The 15,882-nt window shown below is 47.8% G+C and overlaps 1 protein-coding gene across 4 annotated transcripts in view; it reads left to right on the forward strand.

Moving 5' to 3' along the window:
• Nucleotides 1-15,882, forward strand: part of LOC126993489 (demethylmenaquinone methyltransferase-like) — a 60,209-nt gene that overhangs the window by 20,782 nt on the left and 23,545 nt on the right. Inside the window, exon 1 of one of the 4 annotated variants that reach the window (XM_050852630.1) lies at nt 13,980-13,999. The exons of 2 other annotated variants lie outside the window; for them this stretch is intronic. Coding sequence is in view for 1 of the 2 variants with exons in the window: in XM_050852629.1 (XP_050708586.1) it covers nt 14,167-14,180 (14 nt within the window). In the remaining variant the exon portion in view is untranslated. Of the gene's footprint in view, nt 1-13,979; nt 14,000-14,151; nt 14,181-15,882 lie in introns of those variants that run through there. One more of the 4 variants, XM_050852629.1, reaches the window with a different exon arrangement.

A 15,882-nucleotide genomic window follows, 5' to 3' on the forward strand; every position in this document is an offset into this window, starting at 1 on the left:
AGAGCTGATGAGACGAAGAGCCTTAGCCTCCACTCTGTCCAGAAGAGCTGTGTGAGTGAGATGCATACTCCATACGAGGGCGGACAAGGCCCCTGTATATGGACAGCAACTGTGCAGGGGAGAAGAACTGGCGGAGACGGTACAGAACGCCCAGCCTCGAGGAAGCTGATTTAGTAAGAGATGAGATATGAAGTTTCCAGTTGAGATTTTGAGTTAAGGATAGACCGAGGATGTTTAGTGTTGAGGAAGGTGATAGCTGGGTGTTGTCAAAGAATAGGGGATAGTTGTTTGGAAGATTGTGTCGAGTGGATAGGTGGAGAAACTGTGTTTTTGAGGCGTTGAAGGACACCAGGTTCTTCTTGCCCCAATCGGAAATAATGGTAAGGTCTGAGGCTAAGCGTTCTGCAGCCTCCAGCCTTGAGTCGTTAAGTTCCTGAAGGGTGGGTCTTCTATTAAAAGAAGTTGAGTAATGCAGAGTGGAATCATCGGCATAGGAATGGATAGGACAGTTCGTTTTGGAAAGAAGATCATCAATGAACAACAGAAAAAGAGTGGGAGATAGGACAGAACCCTGTGGGACACCACTGTTAATAGATTTAGGGGAAGAACAGTGACCGTCTACCACGGCAGAAATAGAACGGTCAGAAAGGAAACTGGAGATAAAGGTACAGAGAGAAGGATAGAAACCGTAGGGGGGTAGTTTAGAAAGCAAAGATTTGTGCCAGACCCTATCAAAAGCTTTTGATATGTCAAGCGCAATAGCAAAAGTTTCACCGAAACGGCTAAGAGAGGATGACCAAGAGTCAGTTAAGAAGGCTAGGAGATCACCAGTAGAACGCCCCTTGCGGAACCCATACTGGCGATCAGATAGAAGGTCAGAAGTGGAAAGGTGCTTTTGAATCTTCCGGTTAAGGATTGATTCAAAAGCTTTAGATAGACAAGAAAGTAAAGCTATAGGACGGTAGTTTGAGGGATTGGAGCGGTCACTCTTCTTAGGTACAGGCTGTATGAAGGCATACTTCCAGCAAGAAGGAAAGGTAGATGTTGACAGGCAGAGGCGAAAGAGTTTGACCAGGCAGGGTGACAGCACGGAGGCACTGTTTTTAAAGACAATAGGAGGCACTCCATCAGGTCCATATGCCTTCTGATGATTGAGGCCAGAGAGGGCATAGAAAACATCATTTTGAAGAATCTTTATAACAGACATAAAGGAGTCAGAGGGGGGATGAGTAGGAGGAATATGCCCAGAATCGTCCAGAGTGGAGTTTTTAGAAAAAGTTTGAGAGAAGAGTTCAGCCTTAGAGATAGATGAGACGGCAGGGTTGCCGTTCGGACTGAGAAGTGGAGGGAAATATGTAGAAGTGAAGTTGGAGGAGATGTTTTTGGATAGATGCCAGAATTCACGGGAAGAGTTAGAGAAAGCAAGGTTTTGACATTTTCTATTAATGAAAGAATTTTTGGTTAGTCGGAGGATAGATTTGGCACGATTTCGGGCAGAAATGTAAAGTTCATAATTAGCATTAGTTTGATGGCTCTGGTACCTTTTGTGAGCTACCTCTCTATCATTGACAGCACGAGAACAAGCGTGATTAAACCAAGGCTTTTTAGCGTGAGGAGTAGAGAAAGAACGAGGAATGTATGCCTCCATTCCAGAGACAATCACCTCTGTGATGCGCTGAGCACACACAGAGGGGTCTCTATCCTGGAAGCAATAATCATTCCACGGGAAATCGTAAAAGTACATCCTCAGGTCGTCCCACCGTGCTGAAGCAGAATGCCAGAAGCATCGCCTCTTCGGTGGGTCCAGAGGGTGTACAGGAGCGATAGGACAGGATGCAGAAATAAGATTGTGATCGGAGGAGCCCAACGGAGAGAACAGTTTGACAGAATAAGCAGAAGGGTTTGAGGTAAGGAAGAGGTCTAGAATGTTGGGCCGGTCTCCAAGACGGTCGGGAATACGTGTAGGGTGCTGGACCAACTGCTCTAGGTCGTTGAGGATAGCAAAGTTGTAGGCTTGTTCACCAGGATGGTCAGTGAAAGAGGATGAAAGCCAAAGCTGGTGGTGAACATTGAAATCTCCTTGGATGGAGATTTCAGCGAAGGGAGAGTGGGTCAAGATGTGCTCCACTTTAGAATTCAAATAGTCAAAGAATTTTACATAGTTGGTAGAGTTAGGTGAGAGATAAACAGCACAGATGTATTTAGTAATAGAATGACAGTGAAGTCTTACCCAGATGGTGGAAAATTCAGAAGAGTCAAGGTCGTGGGCACGAGAGCAAGTGATGTCGTTGCGCACGTAGGCGCAACATCCAGCTTTGGATTGAAATTTAGGATAGAGATAGTAGGAGGGAACAGAGTAGAGATTGCTGTTAGTAGCCTCAGAAACCTGTGTTTCGGTAAGGAAGAGAAGGTGATGTTTAGAGGAGGAGAGATGATGTTCCACAGAATGAAAATTAGAGTGAAGACCGCGAATGTTGCAGAAATTGAGAAGAAAGAGGTTCGAGGAGTTATCAAGACACCTGTCGGGTCGGCAGCCAGAAAGGGAGTCCTCCCTGGGGGAATTTGTGGTCCCCCCCCTAGGCGGGGACTCCGAGGCTTGGTGTAGGTGCGCCATTTTGAAATTTTAATTTTGAGAAAAGGTGTATATGTTGTGTGAATGTAGTGTGGTGTGGATAAAGAGAGGATCTGTCTTTAGAGAGCATGCTGAACTACTCTCCGGTGTTGGTGAGACAATAGGGAAACGGTTATTGAGGACATGGGAAGGGTCTTTGGAGGGCTTCAGCTCCCTTCTCACCTCCCATATATACCTCACCGGGAGTGGCTTGCGCCCGTTCGGTAGGTGTCTTCCTACCTACTCCAGCTACTACATATATCTTATGTAAACAATGTACTATTACTGTTGTGGTCCACGTGATATACATGTTATCTCATTTTAATATGCGATGTTGGTCTATTGCTGGGCCACACAGCCCTGTGTGTGTGTGTGTGTGTGTGTGTGTGTGTGTGTGTGAATGTGGTATTCCATATGTCCCCGCCCACACTTAGCTAGCTTTGGATAGGCCCCTTATTTTTTTTTTTTTTTTTTTTTGGTAAGCTATGTGGATGAGGTGAATGAATGACTGTATGAATGATGATGATGATAAAAAAAAAGATAAAAAAATAAAACTACAAACCTCAAGAAAATAATAAATATGACCTAATAGCCCAGGCAAAAAAAAAAAAAAAAAAAAAAATCTAGCTGCTAATTTTGTTTCTCAGCCTCCCTCTCTCCCACCATCACCCATCGTTCCCTCCCCGCACCACTCACCCTCACAACCACCACCTTCCCCATCACATTCACCCCCTCCTCCATCTCCCGCGTCCCCTCATCCGTCAACATCACCACCACCACCTTCCCCATCACATTCACCCCCTCCTCCATCTCCCGCGTCCCCTCATCCGTCACCATCACCACCACCATTACTATCACCACCACCACCACCTTCCCCATCACATTCACCCCCTCCTCCATCTCCCGCGACCCCTCATCCGTCACCACCACCACCACCACCTTCCCCATCACATTCACCCCCTCCTCCATCTCCCGCGTCCCCTCATCCGTCACCATCACCACCACCACCACCTTCCCCATCACATTCACCCCCTCCTCCATCTCCCGCGTCCCCTCATCCGTCACCACCACCACCACCACCACCTTCCCCATCACATTCACCCCCTCCTCCATCTCCCGCGTCCCCTCATCCGTCACCATCACCACCACAACCACCACATTCCCCATCACATTCACCCCCTCCTCCATCTCCCCCGCCCCCTCATCCGTCACCACCACCACCACCACCACCACCTTCCCCATCACATTCACCCCCTCCTCCATCTCCCGCGTCCCCTCATCCGTCACCACCACCACCACCACCACCACCACCCCCATCCCCATCACTTAAACCCCTCCTCCATCACATTCCCCTCCACCATCTCCCGAGTCACCTGATCCAACACCACCACCACCTTCCCCATCACATTCACCCCCTCCTCCATCTCCCGCGCCCCCTCATCCACCACCACCACCACCACCACCTTCCCCATCACATTCACCCTCCTCCATCTCGCGTCCCCTCATCCACCACCACCACCACCACCACCTTCCCCATCACATTCACCCCCTCCTCCATCTCCCGCGTCCCCTCATCCGTCACCATCACCACCACCACTACCTTCCCCATCACATTCACCCCCTCCTCCATCTCCCGCGTCCCCTCATCCGTCACCATCACCACCACCACTACCTTCCCCATCACATTCACCCCCTCCTCCATCTCCCGCGTCCCCTCATCCGTCACCATCACCATCACCACCTTCCCCATCACATTCACCCCCTCCTCCATCTCCCGCGTCCCCTCATCCGTCACCACCACCACCACTACCTTCCCCATCACATTCACCCCCTCCTCCATCTCCCGCGTCCCCTCATCCGTCACCATCACCACCACCATCACCACCTTCCCCATCACATTCACCCCCTCCTCCATCTCCCGCGTCCCCTCATCCGTCACCATCACCATCACCACCTTCCCCATCACATTCACCCCCTCCTCCATCTCCCGCGTCCCCTCATCCGTCACGAACACCACCACCACCTTCCCCATCACATTCACCCCCTCCTCCATCTCCCGCGTCCCCTCATCCGTCACCACCACCACCACCACTTTCTCCATCACATTCACCCACTCATACACCACCACCACCACCACCTTCCCCATCACATTCACCCCCTCCTCCCTCTCCCGCGTCCCCTCATCCGTCACGAACACCCCCACCACCTTCCCCATCACATTCACCCCCTCCTCCATCTCCCGCGTCCCCTCATCCGTCACCATCACCACCACCACCTTCCCCATCACATTCACCCCCTCCTCCATCTCCCGTCCCCTCATCCGTCACCACCACCACCACCACCTCCCCCATCATTCACCCCTCCTCCATCTCCCGTCCCCTCATCCGTCACCATCACCACCACCACCTTCCCCATCACATTCACCCCTCCTCCATCTCCGCGTCCCTCATCCGTCACCACCACCACCACCACCTTCCCCATCACATTCACCCCCTCCTCCATCTCCCGCGTCCCCTTCCTCCACCACCACCACCACCTTCCCCATCACATTCACCCCCTCCTCCATCTCCCGCGTCCCCTCATCCGTCACCATCACCACCACCACCTTCCCCATCACATTCACCCCCTCCTCCATCTCCCGCGTCCCCTCATCCGTCACCACCACCACCTTCCCCATCACATTCACCCCCTCCTCCATCTCCCGCGTCCCCTCATCCGTCTCCATTACCACCACCACCACCACCTTCCCCATCACATTCACCCCCTCCTCCATCTCCCGCGTCCCCTCATCCGTCACCACCACCACCACCACTTTCTCCATCACATTCACCCCCTCCTCCATCTCCAGCGTCCCCTCATCCGTCACCACCACCACCTTCCCCATCACATTCACCCCCTCCTCCATCTCCCGCGTCCCCTCATCCGTCACCACCACCACCACCACCTTCCCCATCACATTCACCCCCTCCTCCATCTCCCGCGTCCCCTCATCCGTCACCACCACCACCACCACCTTCCCCATCACATTCACCCCCTCCTCCATCTCCCGCGTCCCCTCATCCGTCACGAACACCACCACCACCTTCCCCATCACATTCACCCCCTCATCCACCACCACCACCACCACCTTCCCCATCACATTCACCCCCTCCTCCATCTCCCGCGTCCCCTCATCCGTCACCATCACCACCACCACCACAACCTTCCCCATCACATTCACCCACTCCTCCATCTCCCGCGCCCCCTCATCCACCACCACCACCACCTTCCCCATCACATTCACCCCCTCATCCACCACCACCACCACCACCTTCCCCATCACATTCACCCCCTCCTCCATCTCCCGCGTCCCCTCATCCGTCACCATCACCACCACCACCACAACCTTCCCCATCACATTCACCCTCCTCCATCTCCTGCGCCCCTCATCCACCACCACCACCACCACCACCACCTTCCCCATCACATTCACCCCCTCCTCCATCTCCCTCGCCCCCTCACCCGTCGCCATCACCACCACCACCACCACCACCTTCCCCATCACATTCACCCCCTCCTCCATCTCCCGCGTCCCCTCATCCGTCACCATCACCACCACCACCACCACCTTCCCCATCACATTCACCCCCTCCTCCATCTCCCGCGTCCCCTCATCCGTCACCATCACCACCACCACCACCACCTTCCCCATCACATTCACCCCCTCCTCCATCTCCCGCGTCCCCTCATCCGTCACCACCACCACCACCACCACCACCTTCCCCATCACATTCACCCCCTCCACCATCTCCCGCGACCCGTCAACCGTCACCACCACCACCACCACCACCTTCCCCATCACATTCACCCCTCCTCCATCTGCCGCCCCTCATCCGTCACCACCACCACCACCACCACCACCTTCCCCATCACATTCACCCCCTCCTCCATCTGCCGCGCCCCCTCAACCGTCACCACCACCACCACCACCACCACCTGCCCCATCACATTCACCCTCCTCCATCTCCCGTTCCCTCATCCTTCACCACCACCACCACCACCACCACCTTCCCCATCACATTCACCCCCTCCTCCATCACCCGCGTCCCCTCATCCGTCTCCACCACCACCACCACCACCACCTTCCCCATCACATTCACCCCCTCCTCCATCTGCCGCGCCCCCTCATCCGTCACCACCACCACCACCACCACCACCTTCCCCATCACATTCACCCCCTCCTCCATCTGCCGCGTCCCCTCATCCGTCACCATCACCACCACCACCTTCCCCATCACATTCCCCCCCGCCTCCATCTCCCGCGCCCCCTCATCCACCACCACCATCACCACCACCACCTTCCCCATCACATTCACCCCCTCCTCCATCTCCCGCGCCCCCTCATCCGTCACCACCACCACCACCACTAGCTGCCGAAAACACGTCTGATTCAAGTCTTTCAACACAAATACTTTATCAGTCAGAGGGGAAAGACTACATCCTTCCATCGCCACCACCCTCTGATGAAGACTAGTGAGTGAAATATAAATTGCAATTTATTTTAGACTGAATATTGGTGTGTAAGGCACAATGTAATCATTCCGGATATTCTGATACATATGTTATGATTTTGTTTAATTTTGTGAATGTCAGTGGTGGAGTTTGCCGCACGCGCGGAAATCCCGGATATTAAGTATGGCGCGCTTTTTGATTTGAGGTGCCGAAGAGGATAATAATAGAACGAAAGCAAAACACGACTGCTGCCAAAGATATTGCTTTTGTCACACTATTTCTCCACCAGCCATCCCACCACTTTTCGTGTGAATGCTTGTGAGGAGGAAGGGAGCGAAAAGAGCAAGATACTAGATAACGGAGGGTGAAGGGGAGATAACAGAAATACGTATAGGGAGGGACTGTTTCACATGAAGTACTCTCTCTCTCTCTCTCTCTCTCTCTCTCTCTCTCTCTCTCTCTCTCTCTCTCTCTCTCTCTCTCTCTCTCTCTCTCTCTCTCTCTCTCTTTCGAGGGGTCAGAGTAGCCGCCTCTCCCAAGGTCGCGTCAATAATTCATCTGGTGGGGGGCGGTGTCTTCCTCTCCGTGCCTGGTCACAGGAGGCACGCACCCAGCGTCCCTACACACGATGAAGTCACTCTTCTTTCCCTCTGCTCCTTATGACGACGTGGCGTATTAGTGTAATCCTCTGGACTTAAAAGCTCCTCAGATGACTGACGTGCACTGGACGTCATCGTGTCAACTCAGACTAATTATCGTCTCACCCGTTAGCTGACCGCAGCTGAGGTCAGCTACCGAATGTCGCTAGCTTCTTTAATTATATGAAATTATACTCTCCAGCCGCCCGGCCGACATATCGGTTTCCCGTTCCTAAGAGGTTAAGGGGGAGATTCGCCTTAATTTTTGTAGATGCGGGTGAAAAATATCGGTTTTCTGTTCTACAGCCAGGTAACACCAAGTATCCCTCTAGTATCAAATGGTGAAGTTCTTTTTTCTCTACCGCAATTTTAAAGGGCCTAGCGAGCAGCCCTTTAAATGTCTATTAAATGTCCGTGACGCGCAAGTAAGGGAGGGGTATGCATGTTTTTTTTGTTTTTTTTACGCTTGAAATAACTATTTTATGAAGAAATAATGAAGTGAAAACACATTCTCATACCTCTGGCATCCTGAACCATCCTTCCCAACCCTCCCAGCCAGCAGCCAGCAGCGCGTATAGCGATCACGCCGATCAGAGAGAGAAGAGATGCCAGAGGGGTATGACATGCCGCCGCTCCTCCTGCTTATCTTGTACTGATCCGTGCCTTATTTTAAGATCTGCTTCCGAATTCTGAACACAGACATGCCTAAGTTGAAGAGGAGAATACTACAGAGTAGAAGAGCCTGGGTATTGGGCAGGGAGAGGAAGGAAAACATCGCTGCTGAACGTGAGAGTGAGGATGCTGGCCTGCAGCCACCACCACCACCACACATGCTGCCTGCCACGGTACTTCCACCCCCGCCTCCATCACCAACCACACCTGCTGCATCATCATCTGCTGCTTCCACACCTGCTGGATCATCATCTGCTGCATCAACACCTGCTGCATCGTCATCTGCTGCTTCCACACCTGCTGCATCGTCATCTTCAACACCTGCTGCTACGCTTCGCGTGCCACGTGCATTGACAAGGACTCACCTTACATCCAGCCGTTTGCCTGCTGTTACTGAAGAGTATGACGAGAAATATATCGTAACTGGAAGCCAGTTGCGTGCTATGGTTGCTGAGCTCCAATGCAAGAAGCGAGGATGCAGGAAGAACGTAGTAGTAACACCTGCTGCTAACAGATGGGACACTACCATCAGTGTTGATTGCGAGGAATGTGGAACTAATTATTGCCATGCACCACCTAGAACATTCAAGCTAGCAGGTGGGGAGGAAAACAAGTATACTGAAGTAAACCTCCAACAAGTATACCACAGCCTTGTGACGGGTGAGGGTCGAGCAGGCCTTGAAAGTAGGTCTGCTTTCTTAGGTACTGATCGTGAACTCACCGCTGCTTCGTACGTGAGGCACTGCCACTTCCTTTACAACAAAATGCAAGGTCACTACGAGAAAGGGATGGAGATCGTCTATGAATCCGTCAAGGAATTTTACACCTCAAGAGAGATGGCAGAACCTGATGAAGACGGCATCCTTGACGTGGAGGTGTCCTACGACGGGACATGGATGACTCGAGGTCACAAATCACACATTGGTATTGGGTTTGTGATTGATGTGTACACAGGAATCGTGCTTGATTTTGAAGTCCTCTGCAACTATTGCATTGCTTGTGAGAAGAGGAGGATGAAACCATCAAACAAAACCCACAAGTGCCATAAAAACTTCGATGGAAAAAGTGGTGCGATGGAGGCAGAGGCAGCAAGAAGATTGTGGAGCCGATCCCTAAGTCACAAGCTCCGTTACGTTACCTTTGTTGGAGATGGTGACTCGAGTGCATTTACGGCTGTGACTGAACTGGACAACGGAAAGGGACCCTACGAAAACGTGAAGGTCAAGAAAGAAGAATGCGTCAACCACGTATGCAAACGCATGGGGACACGCTTACGAAAAATGAAGCAGGAGGCCAGTGTCATCACAAAAACAAAAACAGGAAAGACCAGGAAAATGAGTTTGCTTGGTGGAAAAGGAAAATTGACTGATGAAATAGTAGATCATCTTCAATTTTACTATGGAAAAGCCATCAGAGACAACACTGGAAGTGACTTGAAGACCATGAGGGAGGCAGTGTGGTCGAGCTACTTCCATCTAACATCGACTGATGAGAAACCAGGACATGCATTATGTCCGAAGGGAGAAGAGTCTTGGTGTTTTTACAACAGAGCCAAAGCAAGAAATGAAGTCCCACCTGCACACTCCACCAAGAACTTGTACCTTGCTAAGATAGAGTACGAGAGCCTGGAATATATAAAGAAAAGTTTACAGGGACCTGACTGCCCCAACACTACTGGAAAAATGCTTGAAAGGGAGGTCACAAAACCCTAACGAATCACTGCATTCTAAAGTGTGGCAGAAGTGTTTGAAAATAAAGCATGCAGGATATTTTAGGGTGAAGTTTGCCAGCCAAGTGACCATCCTAGACCACAACTTTGGTTACGAGAAATATCATCTTCTCACAAGTATGTTTGGATCGAACCCTGCAATGGAAAAAATACTGAAACGAAAGGAGGAAAGAAGACTAACACCTAGAAAGAGGAAGAGACGTCAGAAAAAGAAAACACCAGGCAGCCCTAGCAAACAATATCAGGCTGGGGCGTTCTAATCAAACCTGGCTACAATGAGTGATGTGGCGCATCATGATACCCTTGCCTTCGAGCATGTAATACCTAATAAATTTTTATTATGGGGGGACCAGGTGCGAGATTATTAGGTATAAACACCATATGTATCCATATCCATAAACAAATATAACTGGAATCTCTTATTATAGTTTCACTTCACTTGGAACATGAAAAATCGGAAGGCAAACTTTGATCGCTGTTTTCTCAAAACCATGGATTTTCACACACAAATGCTATCTCCTCCTTTATTTTTGTCCGATTTGGCCGAAATTTTGGGACAAAAGCATTGAATGGTTGTAGAAAATGAATCCGATTCCAAAATTTGAAAATAGGTAAAAACATTTTTTTCAGTGATTTTTTCACGTCTAGATTAGTAAAAAAAAAAAAAAAAAAAAAAAAAAGAATAAAAAAAGAAGATTTTCAAAAAATTCGGTTCGGATATATGGTAACATAGATGATGTGATATTACTGTAAAAATCACATTAAAATTGGTGAAGAATTGGCGATTCCAAACGAATTCCAAAATTTTTGAAAAAACAAAAAAATTCATAATTTTTTTTTTCAGTCATATCCACACCAAATATGGATATGATGATTAGCATAATGCTATGCATGTACTGTGTGAATTAGAAGAAACTCGCGCTATTTCTTAAACATAGAGGGATCTCCCCCTTAAGTGCGCTTGGAGACGTCCCTGATTCACTCGGAGAAGAGACCAAGTCCTTTGCCGTGTGGATGGAGACTGACGACGGTAGGTACGGCAAGAGCAAGGATACTATAGAACGGGAGAGGGGGCCTCTATGGGAGGCCGTGGGCGGGTGGTGGTGTATGTCGGTTGCAACAGATGGCGCAGGAGCAGCGTTGTTTACATCCAGGCGCCCCCCCCCCCCTCCAGACACCCACCCAAACCCCCAGTACCCATCAGCAGTGTTGCTACATGGGATCAAGATACTTTTTTTCTTCAGTCTGGTTATTTCCCATTTTAAATAGATAAAAATATAGGGAGATAAATATTAAAATGAACAGTAGGAACTCTCTCTCTCTCTCTCTCTCTCTCTCTCTCTCTCTCTCTCTCTCTCTCTCTCTCTCTCTCTCTCTCTCTCTCTATCTATATATATATATATATATATATATATATATATATATATATATATATATATATATATATATATATATATTTACCAGGTAGATATAGCCTGACTGCATGTCATGAGTTGAGTAATGCTATTGTTATGCCGGACGTGTTACTTGGGTTCCGTGTCGCCGTCAGTAGACTCCGTGGGAGGGAGATATGTAAACACTTTGCACAGTTTATGTAGTTTAATGTTCTTCCTTAGTAGTACGCTTCACTCTGACTCTTCACTTACCACTAGCTTACTATGACTGGGACTGGGACTCTCTCGCCCTCTTCTCCTATATATATCCAGAACAGTACAGTCTAGAATGTTACAGTATATTTTAGATCATACAAGAACACGTAGCAAAAATATATGCGAGTTGGCAACACTTCCCGCCTGGCGTCTGGCCACGCCCCGCGGGGCGCGGACGGCTCGCCTTGCTCCCCGCCCCCCTGCTCGCTCCTCCCGGAGCCTTCTAGAGACCCATGGACACCGGGGGAAGCTTCCAGCACAACACTATCCCCCCCTCTTGTTGTGGGCGAGTAAATACCGTGTGTGCTAATATGTGGCAATATGTATGATAGTACGTGTAATAAAATGTATGAATGTGACTTGTTTTTGTTTTGCCCTCATTCTAATATTTTAGAATGAATGAATGTTTACGTAATATTAATACACAAACCAGTAACTGAAAGAAGAAATGAATTTAAGTAACTAAAAAATTAAACAAAGGTTAAATAATGGCAGAATAATGATATTAAGAAATAAATAAAGTAATAAATAATGAATAAATTATGAAATAAATGAAAATGTTAGTTTCATACCTATTTTATAAATTCACGATTCTTCTTGTTTTTCATATTTTCTTGTTTACTATTTATGATTATATTATTTTATTCTATATATATATATATATATATATATATATATATATATATATATATATATATATATATAGATCGAGATATAGAGAGAGAGAGAGAGAGAGAGAGAGAGAGAGAGAGAGAGAGAGAGAGAGAGACCCCGTGTATACTTCCCAACCGCGACCCGATTTTTCGTGTCGTGATTAATTCGCCAAATGTTTGCCGAATATTCGGGGACATGTCCCTGAATAGTCTTGGTCATTCGGCGACAATTCGCCGAACACCGTGAATTGGACACCGAATTGTCTGGGACATGTCGGCGACATTTCGGCGACAATTCGGTGTTCATTTAGCATTCGTGCACATTAGGCGATCAGCCGCGAATTTTTCATGCAACATTAAACTTTCGTGGCGGTCGTGACCAACTGTCAAAAGTCCCGCGGTGGACGCAGACATGTCCCCGAATGACCAAGAACAGGTAAGAAAGATGCCGAACTTGTCCAAGACACAGGACGACATGCATATTCGCGCACATTCGTGAATCAAAATGTATTTGGGCTTAAGGGCCGCTTTCACAGTCATATTGTTTGTTTTGATCGTTACCAATGGCGGCGATCGTCGCTATAGTATTTCCACGTAAATCTGGCCGATGGGGTAGTGGCGGCTGCGGGGTTAGCCTAGCCCCGCACCTTGGCACATACTCTCAACACCTCTTGCTTCCTCTGCAGCTGACACTACCCCATAGGCCAGTTTCATGTGGAAAACTATAGCGTCGATCGCCGCCATTAGTAACGATCAAAACAAACAAAGTGACTGTGAAAGCGGCCCTTAGGCTCTTCGTCTCATCAGCTCTCCTCCTCTTACTGATAGTCTAGTCTACCTTTTAAATTCTGCCACCGTGTTGCCTCTCTATCGATATTTTCATGCTGACTGCTTTTCTGAACTTGCAAACTGCATGCCTTCCCCTCTTCCCGCGGCCTCGCTGCACTCGACTCTCCACTCTAGCCCATCCCTATACTGTCCAAACCTCTTATGCAAGAGTTAACCAGCATCTTCACTCTTTCAGCCCTTACACTGGTAAACTCTGGTACAGCCTTCCTTCGTCTGTATTTCCTCCTGCCTATGACTTGACCTCTTCCAAAAAGAGTGTATCAAGACACATCTCCATCCGAAATTGACCTATCTTTAGGCCCCTCTATATTATCTTCTGTTATGGGAGCAACAAGATAGCGGGCTTTTTTTCTACACTTTTTGTTGCCCTTGGGCCGACTCTTGTAAAAAAAAGTAAAATACTTTTGTAATGGATCAGGGCGTACAGATAACCTGACCTGGCAGTATTATATCCAAGGTAATTACCGATCAAAAAGTTTGAAAATTTCTAAGAAAATGAAGTTGATTAAAAGTTTGAGACACTCGGTCACTAGACCACTGCGCACCTATCCCAGGCGTGCAAGAAAGCTTGATGTTTTCAAGCATTTCAGCGGTAATTTTATCTGATCATTATTGATAATCAAAGTATATCCTCGAAAAAAAATATATTAGTATAAAAATCATACGATAAGATTCTAAGTACCATTTATCTTCCGTCTTCACTAAAGGTAAGTTCCTTGCTGTCGTCGCCACACTTCCCTTGTGATTATTATTCGATCCTGAGGACCTTTGTCGCTTGTGTTCCTTGCGGCAGAGGTGACTTGCTCGTTAAAATAATCTTGTGCTCTGTAAGTCTCCTTCCTGCACGACAAGGGTCTTGGCCTGTAACCTGAGCATGGGCACGGCACGGTACAGTACGAAGTTTTGATCCTAATTTCCCCGTTCTCGTTTCAGCCATAGCCTATAGGTGTGGGTGATCGTTAATCACCTGTTATCATAGTCGTAACCCACCTGATAACGCATGCCAGCGCCGCTTATCCGCCTATCATGCCATGCCAAAGCTCTCCCACCACCCTTATAGAGCCAGAGCCGCCCGGGTGGCTTCGCTAGTAGACTGCCATGAGCCACCCGGTCGGCTTTTCACACACCCTTTATTTTGTTCCATCACTGTGCGTTTATAATAATTATTACGGTGTATTTCTTCATAGGTAACCATCCTCAATAATTAAACTTCATCATTCGAAACCTTATATGCTTGTTAGTAATGGATAGTCTGTAAAAGAATGAACTTTACATAAAGCTACTTTTGATGATGTCGGCACGAGCGAGATTAGGCCATTGGATATTATATTATTTTGGATTACCTCTCCAGTAGGACTGTACTTTGTCCTTTAGTCATTTGATCTTATAAACAAGCACATTTTATCATTCTACAACAATTACAATAAACTAGGCAGCATAATTTATTTACATATTTGTATATATATATATATATATATATATATATATATATATATATATATATATATATATATATATATATATATATATATATATATATATATATATATATATATCCGTGCCCATTGTCTTCGTACGCAGCTGAAAGTTCTCCCGAGACGCCTCGCGGAGGGAAGGCGAGAAGGGACGCACTATAAGTTATTCCTTCAACTCGAAATAGATTGCAAACGTGTTGTCGTACATAAGAGATGAAATTGCCGTGTCAGAGCTTATTCTGTCAAACATTTAATGTTACATATATACAACAAACACATCGACCCCAGAAAAGTTTGTAGCTATTTAGTGAGGAAGTTGCATTACAGATCCCAATGACATGTTTCACTAAATAGCTCCAACTTTTCTGGGGTCGATGTATTTGTTGTGCTGTGTACCAATAAATGATTGACAATAAGCTCTGGCACAGCAATTTCATCTCTTATGTACGGCAACACGTGCAATCTATTCCGAGGTGGAAGGATAACTTCAGTGCGTCTCTTCTCGCCTTCCATCCGCTGGACTTTCCGCACTTCAAGTTTTCTGTATTCTCTGTGGTTCACTATCTCGCGTAATAGTTACTTCTTTCTTTCATCAATAAACTTAGGATGGTAGTGCACTGGAACTGTAATGAATAAATTTCAAATTCACAAATATAAATAACATAAGGCGAGTATAAAAATAGGTCAAAGTGGTTGTTATGAATGTTTACCAAGCTTTACTTCATTTCGATTATTTTTACAGAATTACCAAGGCGTTGAAAAAGTAAATAATAACAGCTGACACATACCATTTTCCTGAACACGATAATATTATCAGAGTTTACGTAATCCGAAAAGGTGGAAACAATTACTATATTATGTTGTACACACACACACACACACACACACACACACACATACACACACACACACACACACACACACACATACACACACACACACACACACACACACACACACACTAGTAGTAACAAATGTACGGAAGTGGGGGGGTTGCCTCTGCGGGGGGGACTGGAAGTGGGGGTTGGGGGGGTCAGCGGGGGGGTTACGGAAGAGGGGGTATCTGGACCCCCCCCTCCCCTCCCCCCGCCCCCCCACCCACCTACCCATCTCTT

This window comes from Eriocheir sinensis, unplaced genomic scaffold (assembly GCF_024679095.1).
Source record: "Eriocheir sinensis breed Jianghai 21 unplaced genomic scaffold, ASM2467909v1 Scaffold620, whole genome shotgun sequence".
NCBI classification, from domain to species: Eukaryota; Metazoa; Arthropoda; class Malacostraca; order Decapoda; family Varunidae; genus Eriocheir; species Eriocheir sinensis.